The following is a 27,329-nucleotide window of genomic DNA, read 5'->3' on the forward strand; positions in this document are numbered from 1 at the left end:
CCTGCAGAGAAGTCTCCATCTGCACAGAGTCTTGTAAAACTTGAAGATGTTCCCGGGGATCCTGTGGATTCTGACTCTAAGACGCCGTTACCAGATAACGCTAAGAGCGGAGTCATCTGCCCGGACTGCGGCAAGATCTTTACATCGCCGGCACAGCTCTCCGCGCACCACAAGACGCACGCTGCAGGCCGACCCTTCCCCTGCACCGAATGCGGCAAGAGCTTCAGTTACCGCTCCACCCTTGTCCGACACCAGAGGTCTCGCTGCCGTGTTCTGGGCACAAAGAAGACCCCCAGCCTCAGCCAGTCCCTCACCGACACCTCGGAGCTCGCCCAGAAATGTGGCATCTGCGCCCAGAAGTTCCAGCACCTAAGCGAGCTAAAGAAGCACCTGACCAGTCACATGGGTGACGACGGGGGGCGATACACGTGCCAGGACTGCGGCCGTGACTTCAACTGCAACTACTTCTTAGTCAGGCACCAGAGGACGCACACGGGAGAGCAGCCCTTTAAGTGCAAGCTCTGCTGGCGAGGATTCTCCCAGAGGGCGAGCCTGGTCATCCACATCAGGACACACACCGGTGAACGGCCGTACAACTGCTTTGTCTGCGGCAGAGCTTTTTATTCCCGCTCGGCCATGTTACGGCACCAGCGCAGCCGCCATGACATCATGAAGACCTGGAGAGGTGGGTGCTGAGTAAGAGGTGTGGGTCCTGTATTGTGTGCTACGTGTGGCGCCACTTTCCGCAGTAACAGTGCGCTATTGTGTTTGTCTATCTCAGGGGAGAAAAAAGGGAAGGCATCGAGTCGTGAACCTGTTCAGAGGAGCTCCGCGGACACGGCGAGGGTCGACTCCTCACAAGAGAGGACCCCGACTGTGAATCCTCCTGGAGAAGGTCCGGACAGGAGACCCGAGGCCATCACTGATGGGAAGGAGATGAATGGCCGCAGTCAGGGTCAGCGCTCCCTGGAGACAGACTTGGCGGCTCGGACGTTGCTCGCGCAGCACAGGAATCTGCTCTGCAACTCCAAGATCAGAGAGATCTCCAATAATTGTTCGCTGGGCCCTCGGCCGGACTACAAATGTGGCATCTGCCAGGTGACCTGCATGGACCCCGGCGAGATGAAGAGGCACCTGAAGAGTCACGGTGGGGATCAGCGCTACATGTGTCACCAGTGCGGCCGCTCCTTCACCAGTAACTTCTACCTGGTCCGGCACCAGAGGACGCACACCGGGGAGCGACCCTTCACCTGTCCGCAGTGCAGCAAGAGCTTCAAGTGCAGCTCCGTCCTGCTCCGCCACCAGAGGATCCACTCTGCAGATCAGCCGTACCAGTGTGAGGTGTGCACCAAGGGCTTCTCTCAGAAGACCAGCCTCATCATCCACCTGAGGACACACACCGGGGAACGACCCTTCAGCTGCTGGATCTGTGGGCGAAGCTTCTGCTCCAGGTCTGCACTCATGCGCCATGAACAAAATCACATGCCAGGCGGACAAGGTGAGAGCCGCGCAAGACTGACGACCCACCGTACACCGAGATTCATGTTACACCGTCACCTAGGGGTCATGAAAGCTATCCCTGGAGATGTCAGGCTTATATTATCCCAGGTGTCCTAGTGGGTTTATAGCGTTCTTAGAGCTCTGTTATATTTCTAGTATCCCTGGTGTCCTAGTTGGTTTATAGCATTATTAATTCTGTTAGATTTCTAGTGTCCTTGGTGTCCTAGTGGGTTTATAGCGTTATTAGTGCTCTGTTATATTTCTAGTGTCCCTGGTGTCCTGGTGGGTTTATAGCGTTATTAGTGCTATGTTATATTTCTAGTATCCCTGGTGTCCTGGTGGGTTTATAGCGTTATTAGTGCTCTGTTATATTTCTAGTATCCCTGGTGTCCTAGTGGGTTTATAGTATTATTAATTCTGTTAGATTTCTAGTGTCCCTGGTGTCCTAGTGGGTTTATAGTATTATTAATTCTGTTAGATTTCTAGTGTCCCTGGTGTCCTAGTGGGTTTATAGCATTATTAGTGCTCTGTTATATTTCTAGTATCCCTGGTGTCCTAGTGGGTTTATAGCATTATTAGTGCTCTGTTATATTTCTAGTATCCCTGGTGTCCTAGTGGGTTTATAGCGTTCTTAGAGCTCTGTTAGATTTCAGGTGTCCTAGTGATTTTATAACGTCCCAGTAGTTTGACATCCTTAGTGATATATTCGATTAATGATATCCTGGGTATCGTACTGGTTTATATTGTCCCTGGTGGGCCATTTCTTTTATAGTATTCCTTTGGTTTGCTATATTCATTGTGATCTATTTCATTACATATCCCAGTGATGGCTTTGGACAGTCCCATCTGACCTGGTGGGTTATAGTCCCTGTGCTAGTAATGTGGGCTGGCAGCCTAGTGGTTCAACACCATTTCTGGTTTGTAGTGTCCCTGGTACCCCAGGGGTTTATCCTATCTCTCATGTCCTAGGGGGTTTGTAGTGTCCCCGCTCCCCGGGGGGGTTTGTAGTGTCCCCTCTCCCCGGGGGTCTGTGTAGTGCGGGGGGCTGTGTAGTGTCCCCGCTCCCCGGGGGGCTGTGTAGTGTCCCCGCTCCCCGGGGGGCTGTGTAGTGTCCCCGCTCCCCGGGGGGCTGTGTAGTGCGAGGGGCTGTGTGGTGTCCCCTCTCCCCGGGGGGCTGTGTGGTGTCCCCTCTCCCCGGGGGGCTGTGTGGTGTCCTCCCCTCTCCCCGGGGGGGGGGGCTGTGTAGTGTCCTCCCCTCTCCCCGGGGGGGGGGGCTGTGTAGTGTCCTCCCCTCTCCCCGGGGGGGGGGCTGTGTAGTGTCCTCCCCTCTCCCCGGGGGGGGGGCTGTGTAGTGTCCTCCCCTCTCCCCGGGGGGGGGGGGGGGGGTGTCCTCCCCTCTCCCCGGGGGGGGGGGGGGGGGGGGGGGCTGTGTAGTGTCCTCCCCTCTCCCCGGGGGGGGGGGCTGTGTAGTGTCCTCCCCTCTCCCCGGGGGGGGGCTGTGTAGTGTCCTCCCCTCTCCCCGGGGGGGGGGGGGGGGGCTGTGTAGTGTCCTCCCCTCTCCCCGGGGGGGGCTGTGTAGTGTCCTCCCCTCTCCCCGGGGGGGGGCTGTGTAGTGTCCTCCCCTCTCCCGGGGGGGGGCTGTGTAGTGTCCTCCCCTCTCCCCGGGGGGGGCTGTGTAGTGTCCTCCCCTCTCCCCGGGGGGGGGCTGTGTAGTGTCCTCCCCTCTCCCCGGGGGGCTTTACTTACCTGGTGAATTAGTGTCAGTACACAATGCTTCTGGTGATGTGATTCGCGTGGTCTCATCCTCGGTATTTTGTTTTTTTCGTTTTTTGATTCAGAGAAAATTTCGACAAGAAGCGCCCGACGAGAGAAGGAGAAACATTCTGTCAAACAGGAGCCTGTATACGAGGAACGAGATGCGCAGCGTTCCCCGAGTAGGGGAGACTCCACGGCACAGGAACAGCGCAGGGAACACAGGAGAGAAGCGGGAAATGACAGGAATCCTGGAGATGTTGGTAAGGAAGCCTGTGGTGAGGAGGAGGAGAAGCCGCAGGTGGAGCGGGAAGGGTGCAGCAATTGTATGTGTCCGGACTGCGGGAAGTTCTACCCTTCTGACTTGCTCCTCAGAGAACACCAAAAGCTGCACGCGGAGAACCCCTGCTTCGTCTGCTCCGACTGTGGGAAAAGCTTTGGTCACCGCTCATCTCTCCTCCGTCACCGCAACTCGCACTGCAGCCAGCAGCCGGGGATCGTCTTCCCAGAGCCAGTCACGTCCATCACTCCCGGCCAGCAATTCCACAAGTGTGGCATCTGTCACCTGAACTTCTCCAGCTCTAAAGACCTCAGGAGGCACCTGAGGAGCCACAAAGGAGACGGCACGTTCATGTGCCGGGAGTGTGGTCAGACGTTCGCCTGCAACTTCTCTCTGGTGAGGCATCAGAGGACACATAGTGGCGAGCGACCCTTCACCTGTCCGCAGTGCAACAAGAGCTTCAAGTGCAGCTCCGTCCTGCTCCGCCACCAGAGGATCCACACCGGGGAGCAGCCGTACCAGTGTGACGTGTGCCTACGATGCTTCTCCCAGAAGCCCAGCCTCATCAACCACCTGCGGACACACACCGGGGAACGCCCCTTCAGCTGCCAAGTCTGTGGGCGCAGCTTCTGCTCTCGGTCCGCCCGGATGCGACACGAGCAAGGTCACCATCAGGACTCTCAGAGCAAAGAGGCAGAAGCCCCTGGAGGGCTGGGGGAAGGGGATGGTGGGCCTCCACCCCCGCAAGGGGATGGTGGGCCTCCACCCCCGCTGTGACGTCCTCACCCTGGACTCTAGTCTTAGTTTCAAGTTTTGACTTTATTTAATAAAATGGTTGTTCCCAATAAATGACCTGAGCGCCAGCATCCTGTCACCACGGGGGGTCATTCCCCTAACCCTGGAGACCCCAACCTATGTAGGTCCACCAATCGGGAGCCTGGAAGAGCCAAGGCCACCCTGGGAATGCGGTAGTGGAGGCCATTCTGGTTGGCACTCGGCTTTACCAGGCGGAATAGAAGAGCGAGTGGGGTCTGCAATTTCTGCCCATTTCCCGGTTTAGGGGGCAGTAAATAATCCCTCTCCTCAATGATTTGTGGAGATCCTTGAAGCAGATGTGGATCCGCTGTGTCTCTTGAACAGATTTGACTTCCCCTGGTTTTCACCCTTTAACCCCTGTACAGGGATCTGAACTTTGGTGCAGGGGAATCACCGGGCGACTACCTCCTTATAGTCAGTAACAGGCTGAAGTCAGGGCAGTCAGAGTTCAATCCGATAAACAGGCTAAGGTCAGGACAGGCTGCTCAGGGTCACTCTGGTGATCAGGCAGGGGAGGGTCAAATCCAGAAAACAGGCAGAAGTCAGTACATGGGCAGACAAATGTTTAACAGCAGGCACCCTCCCACAATACCGCCAAGTGGCAGACGCACTGTAAGAGTTGGAGGAATTGTGTGCGCCCTGCGGGCAGACAAGAAGCAGGCCGCATGGAGTGACCGCTAACCCGGCCCCGCCAGGAAGGCAGAAGAGTAAGTGTGTCCGAGCTGCTGGAGTGCTGAGGTAGGTGAGCAGAATGGCGTTAGTGGGGGGGCTGCTACTATAGCTCTGACTGGGGTCACCAGCAGCCCCATTCACACCAAACTTCAGTCTGCGGGATCTTGAGACCCCCCCCCCTCTTCTCCTAATAGCATCGTGTAACCCTAATTTACCTTGTACCGCTTTTAAGGAAAGTAATGTCTGCTCCAGTCACACCCAGAGCTGCAGTCACTCTCTGTTACCGGGGAGCAGTGCATTGTGGGAGATAGCAGCAGTAAAAGTAGTAGACGGCAGAATTGTGACCACCTTGGACTGTAGTTGGGGTCTTCACTGCTGGGAGGAGCGCACGTGATGACCTCCTGAAAGAATACCCCAGAACACAAGATTTGGGGGGCGAGGCTGTAATTAGTGACTCTACATATGGATATAGGGGGCGCCACAGGCCAGACTTCAATGTCGGTGGACCACCCGTGGCCGGGCGCTCCAGCTGATACGTTACTGGGACCGCATCTGCCCAAAAATTGTGCTGGCTCTGGCCTAATTCAAGCCCATGTGAAAAACTTTTTTTTAGAACCATTGCAGTCTATGTGGCTGTTCACACTGCTGTTTCCAGAACCAATTATAGTCTGTGGGGCTGCTCACATGGAGGTTTTTTTTTTTATAGCAGCCAATAGGACGTCTTATTTTTGTCTGTTTTTTATGGCCTGACGGCCCCCCCCGGAAATCAGTCAGCCTGTTTGTAACGGCTGTTCAGACAGGAGCACCCTCGTCTAATGGCCACTAAAAATGGGTATGCTGGGGTAAAAGAAAAACAAATCTCAACCACTAGAACGTGAGAGGACACTCGCTGCTCACTGGCGGAGGCATCAGGACCTGACACTGTTAGCATGGTGACCTCACATGGGAGAGCAGGTCCTGCAGCACTCGGGGAAGAGGGAGAGCAGGTCCTGCAGCATCAAGGGAAGAGGGAGAGCAGGTCCTGCAGCACCCAGGGAAGAGGGAGAGCAGGTCCTGCAGCACCCAGGGAAGAGCAGGTCCTGCAGCACCCAGGGAAGAGGGAGCGCAGGTCCTGCAGCACCCAGGGAAGAGGGAGCGCAGGTCCTGCAGCATCAAGGGAAGAGGGAGAGCAGGTCCTGCAGCATCAAGGGAAGAGGGAGAGCAGGTCCTGCAGCACCCAGGGAAGAGCAGGTCCTGCAGCACCCAGGGAAGAGGGAGAGCAGGTCCTGCAGCACCCAGGGAAGAGGGAGCGCAGGTCCTGCAGCATCCAGGGAAGAGGGAGCGCAGGTCCTGCAGCATCCAGGGAAGAGGGAGCGCAGGTCCTGCAGGATCCAGGGAAGAGGGAGCGCAGGTCCTGCAGCACCCAGGGAAGAGGGAGCGCAGGTCCTGCAGCACCCAGGGAAGAGGGAGCGCAGGTCCTGCAGCACCCAGGGAAGAGGGAGCGCAGGTCCTGCAGCACCCAGGGAAGAGGGAGCGCAGGTCCTGCAGCACCCAGGGAAGAGGGAGCGCAGGTCCTGCAGCACCCAGGGAAGAGGGAGCGCAGGTCCTGCAGCACCCAGGGAAGAGGGAGCGCAGGTCCTGCAGCACCCAGGGAAGAGGGAGCGCAGGTCCTGCAGCACCCAGGGAAGAGGGAGCGCAGGTCCTGCAGCACCCAGGGAAGAGGGAGCGCAGGTCCTGCAGCACCCAGGGAAGAGGGAGCGCAGGTCCTGCAGCACCCAGGGAAGAGCAAGTGTCCCCGCTTGTGCCTGTGCTGAGGGAAGGGGTTTTTGTCGGCTCTATACAGGGGAGCATAATTTATACTGGGGCCACTGTGGAGGCCATTATTTATACTGGGAGCACTGCAGGGGTAGGGGTTAAGAAAAATACTAAATCTGTTTTTAACAGCCATGAAAATGGATGCACAGACAGATGGAAAATGGCGTGTATCTCCCCCCCCCCCCCCCCAGCCCGACTGATATACCACCTGCACCCGACCTCTCCTGCCCCGTTACCCTCCTTCATCCGCCCACCAGACCTCTGAAATACACCTGAGCTGTATGTGGAATTTCAGGACCCAGAGATGGGATCCTCCTCTACAGGACAATGTAGCCATAACGTTCCTAGATCGGAGCGCCCCTTTAACTATTCATGTGCAAAGGCTCATCACTCCCATCATGTGAATGGAGGGTCCCAGTGGTCAAACCCCCATTTTACAGTAAGTCATATGTCATCACTTACTATGGCTGTAACCAGCCCTGTAGGGGGACGAGGCAGGAGAGGCCACAGGTGAAGCGTACGGGGCAGGCTAGCCTGTGGTGATACGTAGTGGCTAAGCCTTAGGGTTGTCTGGAGAGAAATGGGTTAAAAAGTAGAAGATTACTCCACATGCCTGCCACCGATCCAGCACTTCCTGCACCTCCATTTCCTGGTCCAGTAACGGTGCGCAGCCAATCACTGCCACTGTGGAAACTAAGGACTGACATATCAGTTCCTGAGGCAGATTCCAGGTGTGGACCTGTATCAGAAATCCAGAGGTCAGAACCACCACCTCCTGGCCGGGACGTTTACCCCCCTTTTGACATGTGTCTCTTTATGAGGTAATAACTTTTTGGAACACTTTTACTTATCCAACCATTCTGAGACTGACTTCTCGTGACACATTGTACTTCATGTTACTGGTAAATTTAGGTCAATATGTTTTACTTATTTATTTATTTATTTCGAAATCTACAGAAATTTTTGAAAAAAATCACTTTTCTAAATTTGAATCTCTGCTTTTAAGACAGACAGTGACCCCTCACAAAATACTTATTACTTAAAATCCCCCATTTGTCTACTTTATGTCGGCATCATTTTGGTAATGTTATTTTATTTTTTTAGGAAGTTTAGAATTTTTTAGAAGCAATTTTTGAAATTTCCGAGAAAATATCCAAAATCAATTTTTTAAAGGACCGATTCAGTTCTGACTTCACTTTGAGGGGCTCACATAGTAGAAACCACCCATAAATTACCCCGATTTTAGAAACTACACCCCTCAAATTATTCAAAACTGGTTTTAAAAATGTTGTCAACCCTTTCCACAGGAATTAAAGCAAAATGTTGTTGAAATTTCAATATTTTACTTATTTTTGCAGATTTTCCATTTTTATCTATTTTTTCCTGTAACACATCAAGGGTTAACAACAAAACAAACCTCACTATTTATTACCCTGATTCTGCAGTTTAGATAAACCCCCCATATACGGTGGTAAGCTGCTGTATGGGCACACTGCAGGGCGCAGAAGGGAAGGAGCGATTATATATGGGTCTTGTAAGGCAGATTTTGCTGGAATGGTCTTTAGGCGCCATGTCGCATTTGAAGAGACCCTGAGGTTCCCTCACAGTGAAAACCCCCAAAAAGTGACCACATTTTGCAAACTACACCACCGAAGGAATATTTAAGGGGCGTAGGGAGCACTTGACCCAACAGGCGTTTCATAGAATTTATAATACTTGGCTGTGAAAATGAAAAATTCCTTTTTTTTTTTTTACAATAAAATGGTGTTTTAGGCCCAAACTTTCTTCTTCACAAGAGATAACAGGAGAATGTCCCTTCCCCCCAATTTGCTACCCATTTTCTCCTGAATAAATGTGTGGTTGTAAACTGCTGTTTGGGGACACGCCAGGGGTCGGAAGGGAAGGAGCGCCATCTAGATTTTCTAACATGGAATTTTCTGACAAGGTTTTTAAGAGCCATAACTTTTATTTTTTTTGTTGACTTTGCTGCGGGGGGGGGGGGGGGGCTTTTTTTATGTGGAACAAGCTGCAGTTTTCATTGGCATTATTTGGCTTTTTGATAATTTCCAACAGGTGTATAGCATCCAGTAATGGCAGACTGCATGGCTAGAGGCTGGATCTTATACACTGTGGTGGCGGTCATACAGATGCCGGATATCCTCCTGTGGTGGCGGTCATACAGATGCCGGATATCCTCCTGTGGTGGCGGTCATACAGATGCCGGATCTCCTCCTGTGGTGGCGGTCATACAGATGCCGGATATCCTCCTGTGGTGGCGGTCATACAGATGCCGGATATCCTCCTGTGGTGGCGGTCATACAGATGCCGGATATCCTCCTGTGGTGGCGGTCATACAGATGCCGGATATCCTCCTGTGGTGGCGGTCATACAGATGCCGGATATCCTCCTGTGGTGGCGGTCATACAGATGCCGGATATCCTCCTGTGGTGGCGGTCATACAGATGCCGGATATCCTCCTGTGGTGGCGATCATACAGATGTGGATATCCTCCTGTGGTGGCGGTCATACAGATGCCGGATATCCTCCTGTGGTGGCGGTCATACAGATGTGGATATCCTCCTGTGGTGGCGGTCATACAGATGCCGGATATCCTCCTGTGGTGGCGGTCATACAGATGCCGGATCTCCTCCTGTGGTAGCGGTCCTACAGATGCTGGATATCCTCCTGTGGTAGCGGTCCTACAGATGCTGGATATCCTCCTGTGGTGGCGGTCATACAGATGCTGGATATCCTCCTGTGGTGGCGGTCATACAGATGCCGGATATCCTCCTGTGGTGGCGGTCATACAGATCTGGATATCCTCCTGTGGTGGCGGTCATACAGATGCTGGATATCCTCTTCGAAGCTCTTCCATCTTGGATGTGTAAATAAGACCAGGTGGTTGGCGTCTGCCGCTGTACATGGGAGATCCGTTGCCCCATCCAGTCCCAGACGTTCCTCATGTGGCAGAGATCTGGTGATGGAGCTGGGGACCTGCTGAGCACACTGTGTAGTGCCAACTGTATGTTAACTTGTTGGAACACCACTTCTTCTGGGTCATATAAGGTAGCAGGACTGGTTCTATTATGTCCTGGACATCCTGAAGGCTGCTCGGTGTTCCCAGATGGGAATGGGCATGGCAGCTGATGATGCCCCCCACCATGACACCTGGTGCTGGTCCTGTGTGTCTCCGCACTATGTATCATGGATGTAGGCGTCCTCCAGCCTCCTGTGATCTCTGATGCGGCCACCATTAGTTGATCGCCATTCATGCCTCCAGTGGGTTTCTCTCGTGGCTCCAGTGCAGACGCTTTTGTCAATGACGAGGGGTCGTCAGTAAATGAGCAGGTGGAGTGTGTGAACGCAGTCCTACTTCAAGTAGATGGGTCTCTCCTCTGAGACACATGAGATACATTCTTGGCGTTCATCTCACTTTCCTGACCGTCCAGAACTCTCCACGTTAGAAACTCCTCATCCATTTCTTTCCAAACTTCTTATGAATGGACTATCCAGCTTCTCAAAGTCCCACTATTCATCCCTTTTCAAGTTCTGGTGATTGCTCATATGGTCCACACCTTCATCTTCTCATCATAGTCATCATTTTAACCAAAGCCAATCAACGGTCCTGTTAAAAAGAAGATGAAGACGGCAGCGTCGGACAAAAACCAACAGTGATGACAGAGAAAAGTCTGTGGAGCATCTGCATGTTCGGTAAGATAGTGGAGCTCTGATCACTCTCCGTAAAAACCTCCAGCATCGCCAGGTTCTAACATTGGCTTTTGCCATATCTCGTTCTAGGTGTGTCACTTTCCAAGGCTGTTCCTGACATGTCCTCCCTCCTCGATGTTCCAGCAGTGGTGTTATTGTAAAGTGGAAGGAACCTCAGCCACGAAGTGGAGACCACGTAAAGTTACGGAGTGTGACCGCCGAGTGCTGAGGAGCAAGTGCATAAGTCACCACCAGTCTGCTGACTCCATAACTGCAGACACCAGTAGAAAAGCAGGATGGTCATTGAGATACCTAGCAGTTGGGAGGTGTTGACAGCAGTGGTCAGGTGAGGGCGCGTACACGCGGCGACTAGGCCCTGGACGGCCCGGACACCAGGAGAGGAGATGTTTGAGAAGCGCGGGTGTTAGGGCTCAGCCACACGAGCCTGTGCAGCCTGGATTGGGCATTGTTGACTTGAACGGGTCCGCAATCCACAATATACAGAGCAGACAGAATATTGTGGATCATGGACCTTCAAGTGAATATGTCCGCATCTGCAAACGGCGGCCACGCGTCCGGTGCCCTGCATTGCAGACCGCAATTCCGGTCCGCAGCAGTGGGTGTGGACCCACTCCGCCAAGCAACCGGTTTGACTTTGGGCCACACACTCTGGAGGCCGCATCTCGGGGCGCACCCTCCGGAGGCCGCATCTCGAGGCGCACACCCTCCGGAGGCCGCATCTCGGGGCACACACCCTCCGGAGGCCGCATCTCAGGGCGCACACTGGAAGCCGCATCTCGGGGCACACCCTCCGGAGGCCGCATCTCGGGGCGCACCCTCCGGAGGCCGCATCTCGGGGCGCACACTGGAAGCTCCATCTCGGGGCGCATCCTCCGGAGGCCGCATCTCGGGGCGCACACTGGAAGCGACATCTCAGGGCGCACACTCTGGAGGCCGCATCTCGGGGCTCACCCTCCGGAGGCCGCATCTCGGGGCTCACCCTCCGGAGGCCGCATCTCGGGGCGCACCCCCTCCGGAGGCCGCATCTCGGGGCGCACCCCCTCCGGAGGCCGCATCTCGGGGCGCACCCCCTCCGGAGGCCGCATCTCGGGGCGCACCCCCTCCGGAGGCCGCATCTCGGGGCGCACCCCCTCCGGAGGCCGCATCTCGGGGCGCACCCCCTCCGGAGGCCGCATCTCGGGGCGCACCCCCTCCGGAGGCCGCATCTCGGGGCGCACCCCCTCCGGAGGCCGCATCTCTGGGTGCACACTGGAAGCCGCATCTCGGGGCGCACCCTCCGGAGGCCGCATCTTGGGGCGCACACTGGAAGCTCCATCTCGGGGCGCACCCTCCGGAGGCCGCATCTTGGGGCGCATACTGGAAGCGACATGTTGGGGCGCACCCTCCGGAGGCCGCATCTCGGGGCGCACCCTCCGGAGGCCGCATCCCGGGGCTCACCCTCCGGAGGCCGCATCCCGGGGCGCACACTGGAAGCGACATCTCGGGGCGCACCCTCTGGAGGCCGCATCTCGGGGCGCACCCTCCGGAGGCCGCATCTCGGGGCGCACACTGGAAGCGTCATCTCGGGGCGCACCCTGGAAGCGACATCTCGGGGCTCACCCTCCGGAGGCGGCATCTCGGGGCTCACCCTCCGGAGGCGGCATCTCGGGGCTCACCCTCCGGAGGCGGCATCTCGGGGCTCACCCTCCGGAGGCCGCATCTCGGGGCGCACCCTCCAGAGGCCGCATCTCGGGGCGCACACTGGAAGCGTCATCTCGGGGCGCACCCTGGAAGCGACATCTCGGGGCGCACCCTCCGGAGGCCGCACCCTGGGATGTGTTTAGTCCATCCACCCAGTGTATATGCGGACAACAGCGGCACCTCCGGGGGGCTGAGAGCCAGCGCTCTCATGGGGGGCACAGTTCCGGGACCCCACCCTGTTGTATAGATGTGGTGCCCATAGCTCCTGTGCGCCCCTCATTAGAGGATCCTGTCACCTAGACACAGACGTCTGGAACTTATCGCTGTGTGAACGCTGCCCTATAAGGTTTGAGTCCCGGCCTGAGCCTTCCATCCCAGTGCCTGTCCCTGGAGCTCCGCTGCTGGTAATAGAGCTTCAGCGCCCCCTGCTGTCTCCTCAGCTAACTGCACCCTGTACATAGCACCTGCGGAACCACAAGGAGGGTCTCGTCTTCCAGAGGAAGCTATTCACGGTACACTGCTGGCGCTAAACAGCTGTAGTTTGGTGGATGGAAGCTGCCGCTGCTCGCCGGAAGTGGGCGGGGCGTGCCTGCCGGGTCGGGCAGCAGCAGGACGGGAGACAGGAGGCTGCTGTCAGCTTCGAGGCTCCGGCTGTGTTCAGGCCGCGGCCGCCTGCAGCTTCCCAGGAGGAGGCGGGATGTGAGGAGCGGCCGGGCAGGTGACTGCAGGGGGGAGGAGACACGGCTCCTAGTAACAAGGGGAATCCGCTGCCCATAGCAACCAATCACATCTCTGCTTGTGTCCCCAACCCCTCTGAGAGCTGTCATCTGATTGGTCGCATTGGGTCACATCCTGAGAGCGGTGCTGTCAGCTGCAGCATGGTGGATAACTGTGCGGGCCATTGACCCCCCCCCCCCCCCTTCCCTTTCATAGCTGAACCCCGTGGTAGAGTCCAGCAGGTCCGGGTACAGAGTCCTAGGATGCTTTGTGTCAGGGGCCCTGAACAGGCGGGGGAAGGGGGCCTAGTGACTGGATGGATGTGCGGCTGCAGCTCTGGATGTGACTGGAGCCTGATGGATGTGCAGCTGCAGCTCTGGATGTGAATAGAGTATAATGCAGGATGTACTAACAGATATGTGTCTGCAGCTTTGGATGTGAGCAGAGTATAATGCATGCTGTACTAACAGATATGTGTCTGCAGCTTTGGATGTGAATAGAGTATAAAGCAGGATGTAGTAACAGATATGTGTCTGCAGCTTTGGATGTGAATAGAGTATAATGCAGGATGTACTAACAGATATGTGTCTGCAGCTTTGGATGTGAATAGAGTATGATGCAGGATGTACTAACAGATATGTGCCTGCAGCTTTGGATGTGAGCAGAGTATAATGCAGGATGTACTAACAGATATGTGTCTGTAGCTTTGGATGTGAATAGAGTATAATGCAGGATGTAGTAACAGATATGTGTCTGCAGCTTTGGATGTGAGCAGAGTATAATGCAGGATGTACTAACAGATGTGTCTGCAGCTTTGGATGTGAACAGAGTATAAAGCAGGATGCACTAACAGACTTGTGCCTGCAGCTTTGGATGTGAACAGAGTGCATCCTGCATTGTACTAACAGACTTGTGGCTGCAGCTCTGGATGTGAGCAGAGTATAATGCAGGATGTACTAATAGATGTGTCTGCAGCTCTGGATGTAAGCAGAGTATAATGCAGGATGTGCTAACAGATATGTGTCTGCAGCTTTGGATGTGAACAGAGTATAATGCAGGCTACACTAACAGACTTGTGTCTGCAGCTCTGGATGTGAGCAGAGTATAATGCAGGATGCACTAACAGACTTGTGGCTGCAGCTCTGGATGTGAACAGAGTATAATGCAGGATGCACTAACATACTTGTGTCTGCAGCTCTGGATGTGAGCAGAGTATAATGCAGGATGCACTAACATACTTGTGTCTGCAGCTCTGGATGTGAGCAGAGTATAATGCAGGATGCACTAACAGACTTGTGGCTGCAGCTCTGGATGTGAACAGAGTATAATGCAGGATGCACTAACAGACTTGTGTCTGCAGCTCTGGATGTGAGCAGAGTATAATGCAGGATGCACTAACAGACTTGTGTCTGCAGCTCTAGATGTGAGCAGAGTATAATGCAGGATGCACTAACAGACTTGTGTCTGCAGCTCTGGATATGAGCAGAGTATAATGCAGGATGCACTAACAGATATGTGTCTGCAGCTCTGGATGTGAGCAGAGTATAATGCAGGATGCACTAACAGACTTGTGTCTGCAGCTCTGGATGTGAGCAGAGTATAATGCAGGATGCACTAACAGACTTGTGGCTGCAGCTCTGGATGTGAGCAGAGTATAATGCAGGATGCACTAACAGACTTGTGGCTGCAGCTCTGGATGTGAGCAGAGTATAATGCAGGATGCACTAACAGACTTGTGTCTGCAGCTCTGGATGTGAGCAGAGTACAATGCAGGCTGCACTAACAGACTTGTGTCTGCAGCTCTGGATGTGAGCAGAGTATAATGCAGGATGCACTAACAGACTTGTGGCTGCAGCTCTGGATGTGAACAGAGTATAATGCAGGATGCACTAACAGACTTGTGGCTGCAGCTCTGGATGTGAACAGAGTATAATGCAGGATGCACTAACAGACTTGTGTCTGCAGCTCTGGATGTGAGCAGAGTATAATGCAGGATGCACTAACAGACTTGTGGCTGCAGCTCTGGATGTGAGCAGAGTATAATGCAGGATGTACTAATAGATATGTGTCTGCAGCTCTGGATGTGAGCAGAGTATAATGCAGGATGCACTAACAGACTTGTGTCTGCAGCTCTGGATGTGAACAGAGTATAATGCAGGATGCACTAACAGACTTGTGTCTGCAGCTCTGGATGTGAACAGAGTATAATGCAGGATGCACTAACAGACTTGTGTCTGCAGCTCTGGATGTGAGCAGAGTATAATGCAGGATGCACTAACAGACTTGTGGCTGCAGCTCTGGATGTGAGCAGAGTATAATGCAGGATGCACTAACAGACTTGTGGCTGCAGCTCTGGATGTGAGCAGAGTATAATGCAGGATGTACTAATAGATATGTGTCTGCAGCTCTGGATGTGAGCAGAGTATAATGCAGGATGCACTAACAGACTTGTGTCTGCAGCTCTGGATGTGAACAGAGTATAATGCAGGATGCACTAACAGACTTGTGGCTGCAGCTCTGGATGTGAGCAGAGTATAATGCAGGATGCACTAACAGATATGTGTCTGCAGCTCTGGATGTGAGCAGAGTATAATGCAGGATGCACTAGCAGACTTGTGGCTGCAGCTCTGGATGTGAGCAGAGTATAACGTGGTCTGTGTGCCGCCCCGCAGGACCATGGAGGATAAGAAGATTGGGACGGAGCTGGTGAAGATGGAGGCCCCGGATTACCCCCCGGAGGAGGCGGAGCTGAGGTGTGAGGGGGCGGAGCTGGCGGAGTCGGTGGACTGTCTGATGGACTATAACTTGGGGACGCAGCTGACGGTGGAGCAGGAGATCCAGATCGGGGACGGCCCGCCGCCGCCATGTGTGGACTACGACGTCAGCTTCCTGCCCAGGAAGACTCCCAAACCGCGGCAGCGCCGGGCGTCCGGGCAGCGCAACTACAACTGCACGCGGTGCGGCAAGAGCTTCCTGCGCTGCAGCGACCTGGTGAAGCACGAGAAGACGCACACGGACGTGCGGCTGTACGCCTGCAACATCTGCGGGAAGAACTTCCGCCGCCACACCTCGCTGCTGATCCACGGCCGGATCCACACGGGGGAGCGCCCCTACCAGTGCACCCAGTGCGGCAAGAGCTTCGTCCAGCGCCAGCACCTCACCACCCACCTGCGCACCCACACCGGCGAGAAGCCCTTCCAGTGCATCGAGTGCGGCAAAGGCTTCCGCTGGAGGTCCGAGCTGCTGAAGCACCAGAAGAACCACACCGACAAGGTAGGTACCCGCAGACCTGACCGGGCGAGCCGTAGACCTCACCGGGCGAGCCGCAGACCTGACCGGGCGAGCCGCAGACCTGACCGGGCGAGCCGCAGACCTGACCGGGCGAGCCGCAGACCTGACCGGGCGAGCCGCAGGCCTGACCGGGCGAGCCGCAGACCTGACCGGGCGAGCCGCAGACCTGACCGGGCGAGCCGCAGACCTGACCGGGCGAGCCGCAGACCTGACCGGGCGAGCCGCAGACCTGACCGGGCGAGCCGCAGACCTGACCAAACGAGCCGCAGACCTGACCGGGCGAGCCGCAGACCTGACCGGGCGAGCCGCAGACCTGACCGGGCGAGCCGCAGACCTGACCGGGCGAGCCGCAGACCTGACCGGGCGAGCTGCAGACCTGACCGGGCGAGCCGCAGGCGCATCCAGACCTGACCGGACGAGCCGCAGACCTGACCGGGCGAGCCGCAGGCGCATCCAGACCTGACTAACTGACTCAGCCGATAGATGCAGACCTGACGGAATGATCTCCAGACTCCTCCCTTGTATACAGACATGGTCAGCCGATCTCCGAGCTCGGTTGTGTGACTTGTGCCGTTTCTGCTCCAGTCCAGCTCCGGTTTCGATGACCTCGCCGCCTCGTTTTCTAAGGAAGAATGGATGGAGCTGGAGGAATGGCAGAAGGAGCTGTACCGGAACGTCATGAAGGAGACCTCCGAGACGCTGATCTCTCTGGGTGAGTCCTCTGCGCCCCGGTGTGTGTGACGCTGATCTCTCTGGGTGAGTCCTCTGCGCCCCGGTGTGTGTGACGCTGATCTCTCTGGGTGAGTCCTCTGTGCCCTGGTGTGTGTGACGCTGATCTCTCTGGGTGAGTCCTCTGTGCCCCGATGTGTGTGACGCTGATCTCTCTGGGTGAGTCCTCTGCGCCCCGGTGTGTGTGACGCTGATCTCTCTGGGTGAGTCCTCTGCGCCCCGGTGTGTGTGACGCTGATCTCTGAGTGAGTCCTCTGCGCCCCGGTGTGTGTGACGCTGATCTCTCTGGGTGAGTCCTCTGCGCCCCGGTGTGTGTGACGCTGATCTCTCTGTGCCCTGGTGTGTGTGACGCTGATCTCTCTGGGTGAGTCCTCTGTGCCCCGATGTGTGTGATGCTGATCTCTCTGGGTGAGTCCTCTGCGCCCCGATATGTGTGACGCTGATCTCTCTGTGCCCTGGTGTGTGTGACGCTGATCTCTCTGGGTGAGTCCTCTGCGCCCCGGTGTGTGTGACGCTGATCTCTCTGGGTGAGTCCTCTGCGCCCCGGTGTGTGTGACGCTGATCTCTCTGGGTTAGTCCTCTGCGCCCCGGTGTGTGTGACGCTGATCTCTCTGGGTGAGTCCTCTGCGCCCCGGTGTGTGTGACGCTGATCTCTCTGGGTGAGTCCTCTGCGCCCCGGTGTGTGTGACGCTGATCTCTCTGGGTGAGTCCTCTGTGCCCTGGTGTGTGTGACGCTGATCTCTCTGGGTGAGTCCTCTGTGCCCCGATGTGTGTGACGCTGATCTCTCTGGGTGAGTCCTCTGCGCCCCGATATGTGTGACGCTGATCTCTCTGTGCCCCGGTGTGTGTGACGCTGATCTCTCTGGGTGAGTCCTCTGCTCCCCGGTGTGTGTGACGCTGATCTCTCTGGGTGAGTCCTCTGTGCCCCGGTGTGTGTGACGCTGATCTCTCTGGGTGAGTCCTCTGCTCCCCGGTGTGTGTGACGCTGATCTCTCTGGGTGAGTCCTCTGTGCCCCGATGTGTGTGACGCTGATCTCTCTGGGGGAGTCCTCTGCGCCCCGGTGTGTGTGACGCTGATCTCTCTGGGGGAGTCCTCTGCGCCCCGGTGTGTGTGACGCTGATCTCTCTGGGTGAGTCCTCTGCGCCCCGATATGTGTGACGCTGATCTCTCTGGGTGAGTCCTCTGCGCCCCGGTGTGTGAGACGCTGATCTCTCTGGGTGAGTCCTCTGCGCCCCGATATGTGTGACGCTGATCTCTCTGCGCCCCGGTGTGTGTGACGCTGATCTCTCTGAGGTCTCTGCGCCCCGGTGTGTGAGACGCTGATCTCTCTGTGCCCCGGTGTGTGTGACGCTGATCTCTCTGGGTGAGTCCTCTGTGCCCCGATGTGTGTGACGCTGATCTCTCTGGGGGAGTCCTCTGCGCCCCGGTGTGTGTGACGCTGATCTCTCTGGGTGAGTTCTCTGTGCCCCGATGTGTGTGACGCTGATCTCTCTGGGTGAGTCCTCTGCGCCCCGATATGTGTGACGCTGATCTCTCTGGGTGAGTCCTCTGCGCCCCGGTGTGTGAGACGCTGATCTCTCTGGGTGAGTCCTCTGCGCCCTGATATGTGTGACGCTGATCTCTCTGTGCCCTGGTGTGTGAGACTCTGATCTCTCTGGGTGAGTCCTCTGCGCCCCGGTGTGTGAGACTCTGATCTCTCTGGGTGAGTCCTCTGCTCCCCGATATGTGTGACGCTGATCTCTCTGTGCCCTGGTGTGTGAGACTCTGATCTCTCTGGGTGAGTCCTCTGTGCCCCGGTGTGTGAGACTCTGATCTCCCCGGTGTGTGACGCTGATCTCTCTGGGTGAGTCCTCTGCGCCCCGGTGTGTGTGACGCTGATCTCTCTGAGGTCTCTGCGCCCCGGTGTGTGTGACGCTGATCTCTCTGAGGTCTCTGCGCCCCGGTGTGTGTGACGCTGATCTCTCTGAGGTCTCTGCGCCCCGGTGTGTGAGACGCTGATCTCTCTGTGCCCCGGTGTGTGTGACGCTGATCTCTCTGGGGGAGTCCTCTGCGCCCCGGTGTGTGTGACGTTGATCTCTCTGGGTGAGTTCTCTGTGCCCCGATGTGTGTGACGCTGATCTCTCTGGGTGAGTCCTCTGCGCCCCGATATGTGTGACGCTGATCTCTCTGGGTGAGTTCTCTGTGCCCCGATGTGTGTGACGCTGATCTCTCTGGGGGAGTCCTCTGCGCCCCGGTGTGTGAGACGCTGATCTCTCTGGGTGAGTCCTCTGCGCCCCGGTGTGTGAGACGCTGATCTCTCTGGGTGAGTCCTCTGCGCCCCGGTGTGTGAGACGCTGATCTCTCTGGGTGAGTCCTCTGCGCCCCGATATGTGTGACGCTGATCTCTCTGTGCCCTGGTGTGTGTGACGCTGATCTCTCTGGGGGAGTTCTCTGTGCCCCGATGTGTGTGACGCTGATCTCTCTGGGTGAGTCCTCTGCGCCCCGATATGTGTGACGCTGATCTCTCTGTGCCCTGGTGTGTGAGACTCTGACCTCTCTGGGTGAGTCCTCTGTGCCCCGGTGTGTGAGACTCTGATCTCTCTGAGGTCTCTGCGCCCCGGTGTGTGACGCTGATCTCTCTGAGGTCTCTGCGCCCCGGTGTGTGTGACGCTGATCTCTCTGAGGTCTCTGCGCCCCGGTGTGTGTGACGCTGATCTCTCTGAGGTCTCTGCGCCCCGGTGTGTGAGACGCTGATCTCTCTGTGCCCCGGTGTGTGTGACGCTGATCTCTCTGGGGGAGTCCTCTGCGCCCCGGTGTGTGTGACGTTGATCTCTCTGGGTGAGTTCTCTGTGCCCCGATGTGTGTGACGCTGATCTCTCTGGGTGAGTCCTCTGCGCCCCGATATGTGTGACGCTGATCTCTCTGGGTGAGTTCTCTGTGCCCCGATGTGTGTGACGCTGATCTCTCTGGGGGAGTCCTCTGCGCCCCGGTGTGTGAGACGCTGATCTCTCTGGGTGAGTCCTCTGCGCCCCGGTGTGTGAGACGCTGATCTCTCTGGGTGAGTCCTCTGCGCCCCGATATGTGTGACGCTGATCTCTCTGTGCCCTGGTGTGTGTGACGCTGATCTCTCTGGGGGAGTTCTCTGTGCCCCGATGTGTGTGACGCTGATCTCACTGGGTGAGTCCTCTGCGCCCCGATATGTGTGACGCTGATCTCTCTGTGCCCTGGTGTGTGAGACTCTGACCTCTCTGGGTGAGTCCTCTGTGCCCCGGTGTGTGAGACTCTGATCTCTCTGAGGTCTCTGCGCCCCGGTGTGTGACGCTGATCTCTCTGGGTGAGTCCTCTGTGCCCCGGTGTGTGAGACGCTGATCTCTCTGAGTCCTCTGTGTGTGACGCTGATCTCTCTGAGTCCTCTGTGTGAGGCATCCGGTGCCTCTGACCCCTTGTGTTGTTGTCCCAGGTGAAGGTTTGGTGGAGAAGGCGATGGGTGAGAAGCCCCCGGACGAGCCGGCCCCCAGCCTGACCGCGGACTGCGCCAGTAACCTACCTCTGTGCCCGGAGGGGGTGGTGGGGCGCAGTAACCCTCTGGGCGGAGCAGAGGGGCCCCTCGGGCAGACCCTGGACATCGCCGAGGGGAAGGTCTTCACAGATGAAGTGAAGTTCCAGGAGCGCGCCAACGGCAGCAGCTCAGAGCGGGCGCACGCCTGCGCAGAGTGCGGGACGCTCTTCTACAACAAGCGGACGCTGAAGGCGCACCTGCGCGGTCACCTGGGCGAGCGCTCCTACATCTGCAACGTGTGCGGCAAGTGCTTCCGCCGGCACACCTCCCTGCTCATCCACGAGCGCATCCACACGGGGGAGCGCCCCTACCAGTGCACCCAGTGCGGGAAGAGCTTCGTCCAGCGCCAGCACCTCAACACCCACATGAAGACCCACACCGGCGAGAAGCCCTTCCAGTGCGGCCAGTGCGCCAAAGGCTTCCGCTGGAGGTCCGAGCTGGCCAAGCACCAGAAGGTCCACGAGGAGGAGGTGGGTGTCAGGGGGCGAGGGGTGCTGTGCGGGGGACAGTAGATGCCCACCTCTGTGGGTGGGGTCTGTACATGATGTGGGTGGAGCCTGCGCCGCTGATCTCCGATGTTGGGATAAGCGGCCTGTCTTGTCTTTCAGGCTGCTGACACGTCCATTAAAGAAGAACACAGGGACTCCGATCCATGTGAGGACGTAGAGGCGGCACACCCAGGTGAGCAGCGGCGCCCAGCATATCCTACCTACCGTATAGTCACATGACCTTCAGGCAGCCAATATGGTTATGTTTACTCTTCAGGCACCGCCTCCAATCGTCCTGCCGCGACCCCCCCGGCCACAGAGAAGAGTGCGGGCAGACGGCGTCCGCGTAACGCCAAGGCGGAGAAGGCGCACGCCTGCGCAGAGTGCGGGAAGGTCTTCTACAACAAGCGGACGCTGAAGGCGCACCTGCGCAGTCACCTCGGGGAGCGCTCCTACATCTGCAACGTGTGCGGCAAGTGTTTCCGGAGACACACGGCGCTGCTCATCCACGAGCGCATCCACACGGGGGAACGCCCCTACAAGTGTCTGCAGTGCGGCAAGAGCTTCGTCCAGCAGCAGCACCTGACCACCCACCGCCGGACGCACACCGGCGAGAAGCCCTTCCCCTGCCACCTGTGCGGGAACAGCTACCGCTGGAGGTCCGAGCTGCTGAAACACCAGAGGGTCCACGAGGAGGAGCAGGTACCACCCAGGGTCAGGGCTTCAGATCTCTGCTTCCTGTCGGGTTACAGACTGCTGGCTGATACACTGTAACGAACCATCAGCACAGAGCATCGCCTTGAAGTGTCCAGTCAGGATGCAAGTAATGTTCACTGACAGCAAGCAGAGATCTGTGGATTTAAAGCTTCGGAAGCTCCGCCGTTCAGCAGGCACCTCCGGGTGACCCCATTGTCACAGCCTCGGGGCGTGGCCCCTGGGAATAACTCCCTGTCTCCACTTGTCTTTCAGGCCCCGGTCGGCGGCACTGAGGGCGGGCAGAGAGGTGAGAAGTCGTGACTGGCGTTCCAGGGGTTAAGGGCGGACCGCCAGCTCCTGACGTGTTGCTCTTTCTTTTCTAGAATCCACCGGTAGGAGGCTGCGACACAGACGAGAAGCGCCAGCGGGGGCGCTGTGTGCCCTGGAGCGGGGCAAGGCTCTGGGGAAGCGGGCGCGCCTCCTCCTCCGGCAGCGGGCGCAGAAAGCAGAGCGGGCGCTCACCTGCCCCGACTGCAACAAAACCTTCCTGAACAAGCGGACGCTGCGCACTCACCAGCGGGTGCACACCGACGAGCGCTCCTACATCTGCAACGTGTGCGGCAAGAGCTTCCGCCGGCACACCTCCCTGCTCATCCACGAGCGCATCCACACGGGGGAGCGCCCCTACCAGTGCGCCCAGTGCGGCAAGAGCTTCGTCCAGCGCCAGCACCTCACCACCCACCTGAAGACCCACACCGGCGAGAAGCCCTTCCAGTGCGGCCAGTGCGCCAAAGGCTTCCGCTGGAGGTCCGAGCTGCTGAAGCACCAGAAGGTCCACGAGGAGGAGGAGGTAAGAACATCGCTCGCTCAGCTGAGGGTTCGTTACAGTGTTCTGGACGTGAGCAGTGGTAATGATCAGTGCTACCATTCACTGACAGCAAGTGAGGAATTGAAGCCTATGGTGACCCCTGTGATGGGGGCAGTGTCACGTGATACCTGCTGGCGCAGTGACAGCGGTTTTCTCTTCCGTAGAGTCTTCTGTCCGCGGCTGAGTCCGCCTGCAAGACGGAGAATGAGAACTTTCTAGGTGAGGAGCGATTCTGAGCGGGGGTGGGACTTCCCAGCATGCAGCGGGGGCCCGAGGCAGTGATGGGGCCCCTGATAGTTCTCCCTCTCCCCGCAGATGATGACTGGAAGGCCATCACAGGTGCCCCGACCCAGCAGAGAGGACAACCCAACGGGGAGGCGTCTGAGGCCGAGAAGGGGGGGGGCTCGGAGCGCGCTGCGCAGGAAAGACTCCACCCCTGCGGCCAGTGTGAGAAGGCCTTCCTGAGGAGCTCCGATCTGCTGAGACACCAGAGGAGCCACCTGGGAGAGCGGCCGTACGTCTGCAACCAGTGCGGCAAGTGCTTCCGCCGCAACACCTCGCTGCTCATCCACGAGCGCATCCACACGGGGGAGCGCCCCTACCAGTGCGCCCAGTGCGGCAAGAGCTTCGTCCAGCGCCAGCACCTCACCACCCACCTGAAGACCCACACCGGCGAGAAGCCCTTCCCCTGTGCGCAGTGCGGCAAGAGCTACCGCTGGAGGTCCGAGCTGCTGAAGCACCAGAGGGTCCACAGCAACGAGGTGCGGACCCCCATCATACAGGAGACCCCCCCCATTATATTACAGGACTGGGATAGACCCCCCCCCATTATATTACAGGACTGCGATAGACCCCCCCCATTATATTACAGGACTGGGATAGACCCCCCCCCATTATATTACAGGACTGCGATAGACCCCCCCCCATTATATTACAGGACTGAGATAGACCCCCCCCCCCATTATATTACAGGACTGAGATAGACCCCCCCCCATTATATTACAGGACTGCGATAGACCCCCCCCCCATTATATTACAGGACTGTAGCCCCTCCTCCTGTGTCTCGGTGATGTCACTGTGTGGGCGGTCCTCCTGTGTCTCGGTGATGTCACTGTGTGGGCGGTCCTCCTGTGTCTCGGTGATGTCACTGTGTGGGCGGTCCTCCTGTGTCTCGGTGATGTCACTGTGTGGGCGGTCCTCCTGTGTCTCGGTGATGTCACTGTGTGGGCGGTCCTCCTGTGTCTCGGTGATGTCACTGTGTGGGCGGTCCTCCTGTGTTTCAGGCCCCGGTGACCTTTGATGACGTCGCTGTGTGTTTTTCGGAGGATTGGAAGGACCTGGAGGAATGGCAGAAGGAGCTGTACCGCAACATGATGAAGGAGAGCGCCGACTCCCTGATGTCACTGGGTGAGCGACCGCGGGGCATGACCTCACTGACCGCAGCTCTGGATGTGACTGGAGTATAAGACATGAGGGTGCTGACCGCAGCTCTGGATGTGGCTGGAGTGTAAGACCTGACATTACTGTATGCAGCTCTGGATGTGGTGCGTATAAGACATGAGATTACTGACCGCAGCTGGGGATGTGACTGGAGTACTGGACATGACGTTGCTGACCGCAGCTGGGGATGTGACTGGAGTACTGGACATGACGTTGCTGACCGCAGCTGGGGATGTGACTGGAGTACTAGACATGAGATTACTGACCGCAGCTCTGGATGTGACTGGAGTACTAGACATGACGTTGCTGACCGCAGCTCTGGATGTGACTGGAGTACTAGACATGACGTTGCTGACCGCAGCTCTAGATGTGACTGGAGTCTGACACGATGTCAGCAGCTTGTGATGTGTGCTGTGTACACTCGGATTGACAGGCTTGTGTTTCTTGCAGGCGAGGTCTGGATCGGTAAGAACGGGAAGGAGATGAGCCTGGAGAAGCCTCCTGAGATGCTGGAGATGTCCTCGGACTGTAAGGAGGACCTCCCGCTCGGTGCAGATGTGGTGTGTGAGGTGCGGGACTTCTCCGCTGACGAGCCGCACACCTCCAGCTTCCGGCCGGGCGTGCCCTTTCTGGAGCAGCGCCCCCGGATGCCGCGGGAGAAGCTCTTCTCTTGTAACCAGTGCGAGAAACGTTTTGCACGAAGCTCCGATCTGCTGAAGCATCAGAGGAGCCACCAGGGCGGCGACAAAACGAACTTGTGTAACGAGTGCGGCAAAATATTCCGCCGCCGCACGGCCTTACTCATCCACAAGCGCATCCACACGGGCGAGCGGCCCTACAAGTGTAAGCAGTGCGGCAAGTGCTTCGTACAGCGGCAGCACCTCACCACCCACGTCAAGACCCACACCGGGGAGCGGCCCTACCCCTGCAGCCAGTGCGGCAAAAGCTACCGCTGGAGGTCCGAGCTCAGCAAGCACCAGAAGGTCCACCCCGAGGTCCTGAGCTCCTCCATGGAGTACACGCAGGGCTGAGGGGCAGCTTCATCGGACTGCATCACCCATCCTCCACCGCTGAAGATCCAGGCCGGCTGATCACCTCGGTGGGGTTCCTCCTGCGCACTCCCTGGGGTCGCTCTCCTGCATTGGTGCTGTTCTCCCAGACATATTAGACACTAACCCCCCGCCGGTAACGAAGCGCCCCCCATGACTGTGTGAGGTGCACGGTCACCACACTGCGGCCGGAGACGGAGCAACATGAAGGCCTCTGCTGTCACTGGGTGGATGTGCAGCTGCATCCCGTCATATCCTCTCCTTCACTCCCAGCCAGAGCTGCATTTATCTTCTCCTCCAGTCCCATCCACATCTGCATCCTGTCATATCTTCTCCTCCAGTCCCAGCCAGAGCTGCATTCTGTTATCCTCCAGTCCCAACCAGAGCTGCATTCTGTTATCCTCCAGTCCCATCCAGAGCTGCATTCTGTTATCCTCCAGTCCCATCCAGAGCTGCATTCTGTTATCCTCCAGTCCCAACCAGAGCTGCATTCTGTTATCCTCCAGTCCCATCCAGAGCTGCATTCTGTTATCCTCCAGTCCCATCCAGAGCTGCATTCTGTTATCCTCCAGTCCCATCCAGAGCTGCATTCTGTTATCCTCCAGTCCCATCCAGAGCTGCATTTATCTTCTCCTCCAGTCCCATCCAGATCTGCATCCTGTCATATCTTCTCCTCCAATCCCAACCAGAGCTGCATTCTGTTATTTTATCCCCCAGTCCCTTCCAGAGCTGCAGTCAGTTATAGGATGTCTCATACTCCAATGACCTCCAGAGCAGCAGTCGCCGTTATCATGGTTTACTCTTTCCTCTGACAGGTTCCTGTGCGGAGTCCCTCCTGGTTCAGTGTCTGCAGTGTGTCCCATCCCCCCTTTCCCCGCCGGTGCGCAGCCAAATTGTGGGTGTAGCTACCAGAACGGTGAGCGCAACTCCAGATATCCACTCCACCCGCTGTGAACCTGCAACCCGTGTGAATGCTGGGAGTTGTAGTTTCACCACAGCTGAGGCTCTGGAGGTTGCAGATCCCTGCAGAATAGTGGGTGCAGCTCTAGGTGTGACTGGAGTACTGCTACAGGAAGTGGAGGCCTCTGCTCAGTATTGGGGCCCCTGGTGATGCTGCTGCTTTTACTGTAGAGGGTGCAGACACTTCTATAGAGATGGACATATCTGCACCCCGCTGTCCACAGAGGACCCATGGCACCCCACTGTCCCCGGAGGGCCCCACACCTCACGTCTGCCTCGTTTTACTTGACTCCTCCGTTTCACGTGATGTAAATCTGATGGATCCAAAGTCTTTTCTGTTGTGATTTGTCTGTAAATTTATTGAATTTGTCTCAAAATCTGGAATCTTGTCTTCAGTTATTGGGGAGAAAGTCATCACCTCTCCACCCGTACCACTGGTCATATCTTCTCCACCTGTCCCACCACCAGCAGTCACCTCTCCACCCGTACCACTGGTCATATCTTCTCCACCTGTCCCACCACCAGCAGTCACCTCTCCACCCGTACCACTGGTCATATCTTCTCCACCTGTCCCACCACCAGCAGCCACCTCTCCACCCGTACCACTGGCCATATCTTCTCCACCTGTCCTACCACCAGCAGTCACCTGTACCACTGGTCATATCTTCTCCACCTGTCCCACCACCAGCAGCCACCTCTCCACCCGTACCACTGGCCATATCTTCTCCACCTGTCCAACCACCAGCAGTCACCTCTCCCCCCCCCCCCCCCCGTTCCAGTGGTCCTCATATCTTTTCCACCTGTCCCACTATCGACAGTCACCTCTCCCCCCGTTCCAGTGGTCATATCTTCTCCACCTGTCCCACCACCAGCAGTCACCTCTCCCCCGTTCCAGTGGTCATATCTTCTCCACCTGTCCCACCACCAGCAGTCACCTCTCCACCAGTACCACTGGCCATATCTTCACCTGTCCAACCACCAACAGTCTCCTCTCCACCAGTACCACTGGCCATATCTTCACCTGTCCAACCACCGACAGTCGTCTCTCCACCCGTACCACTGGTCATATCTTCTCCACCTGTCCCACCACCAGCAGTCATCTCTCCACCCGTACCACTGGTCATATCTTCTCCACCTGTCCTACCACCAGCAGTCACCTGTACCACTGGTCATATCTTCTCCACCTGTCCCACTACCGGCAGTCACCTCTCCACCCGTACCACTGGTCATTATATCTTCTCCACTGTCCCACCACCAGCAGTCACCTCTCCACCCGTACCACTGGTCATATCTTCTCCACCTGTCCCACCACCAGCAGTCACTTCCCCA

General features: G+C 57.0%; 1 protein-coding gene across 1 annotated transcript in view; it reads left to right on the forward strand.

The window, feature by feature from the left end:
• LOC120994135 (zinc finger protein Xfin-like) overlaps positions 1 to 26,375 on the forward strand; it is a 40,054-nt gene extending 13,679 nt beyond the window's left edge. The window contains exons 5-19 of the mRNA XM_040422590.1: positions 8 to 685; positions 782 to 1,498; positions 3,339 to 4,286; positions 12,758 to 12,941; positions 15,613 to 16,213; positions 16,817 to 16,943; positions 20,401 to 20,969; positions 21,108 to 21,180; positions 21,265 to 21,689; positions 21,957 to 21,990; positions 22,067 to 22,533; positions 22,716 to 22,770; positions 22,867 to 23,312; positions 23,835 to 23,958; positions 24,442 to 26,375. Coding sequence (XP_040278524.1) covers positions 8 to 685; positions 782 to 1,498; positions 3,339 to 4,286; positions 12,758 to 12,941; positions 15,613 to 16,213; positions 16,817 to 16,943; positions 20,401 to 20,969; positions 21,108 to 21,180; positions 21,265 to 21,689; positions 21,957 to 21,990; positions 22,067 to 22,533; positions 22,716 to 22,770; positions 22,867 to 23,312; positions 23,835 to 23,958; positions 24,442 to 25,022 — 6,029 coding nt within the window. The 3' untranslated portion in view covers positions 25,023 to 26,375. The remainder of the gene's footprint in view (positions 1 to 7; positions 686 to 781; positions 1,499 to 3,338; positions 4,287 to 12,757; positions 12,942 to 15,612; positions 16,214 to 16,816; positions 16,944 to 20,400; positions 20,970 to 21,107; positions 21,181 to 21,264; positions 21,690 to 21,956; positions 21,991 to 22,066; positions 22,534 to 22,715; positions 22,771 to 22,866; positions 23,313 to 23,834; positions 23,959 to 24,441) is intronic.
• Positions 26,376 to 27,329: the final 954 nt, after the last annotated feature.

The sequence above is a fragment of the Bufo bufo genome, chromosome 3 (genome assembly GCF_905171765.1).
Source record: "Bufo bufo chromosome 3, aBufBuf1.1, whole genome shotgun sequence".
Lineage (NCBI taxonomy): Eukaryota > Metazoa > Chordata > Amphibia > Anura > Bufonidae > Bufo > Bufo bufo.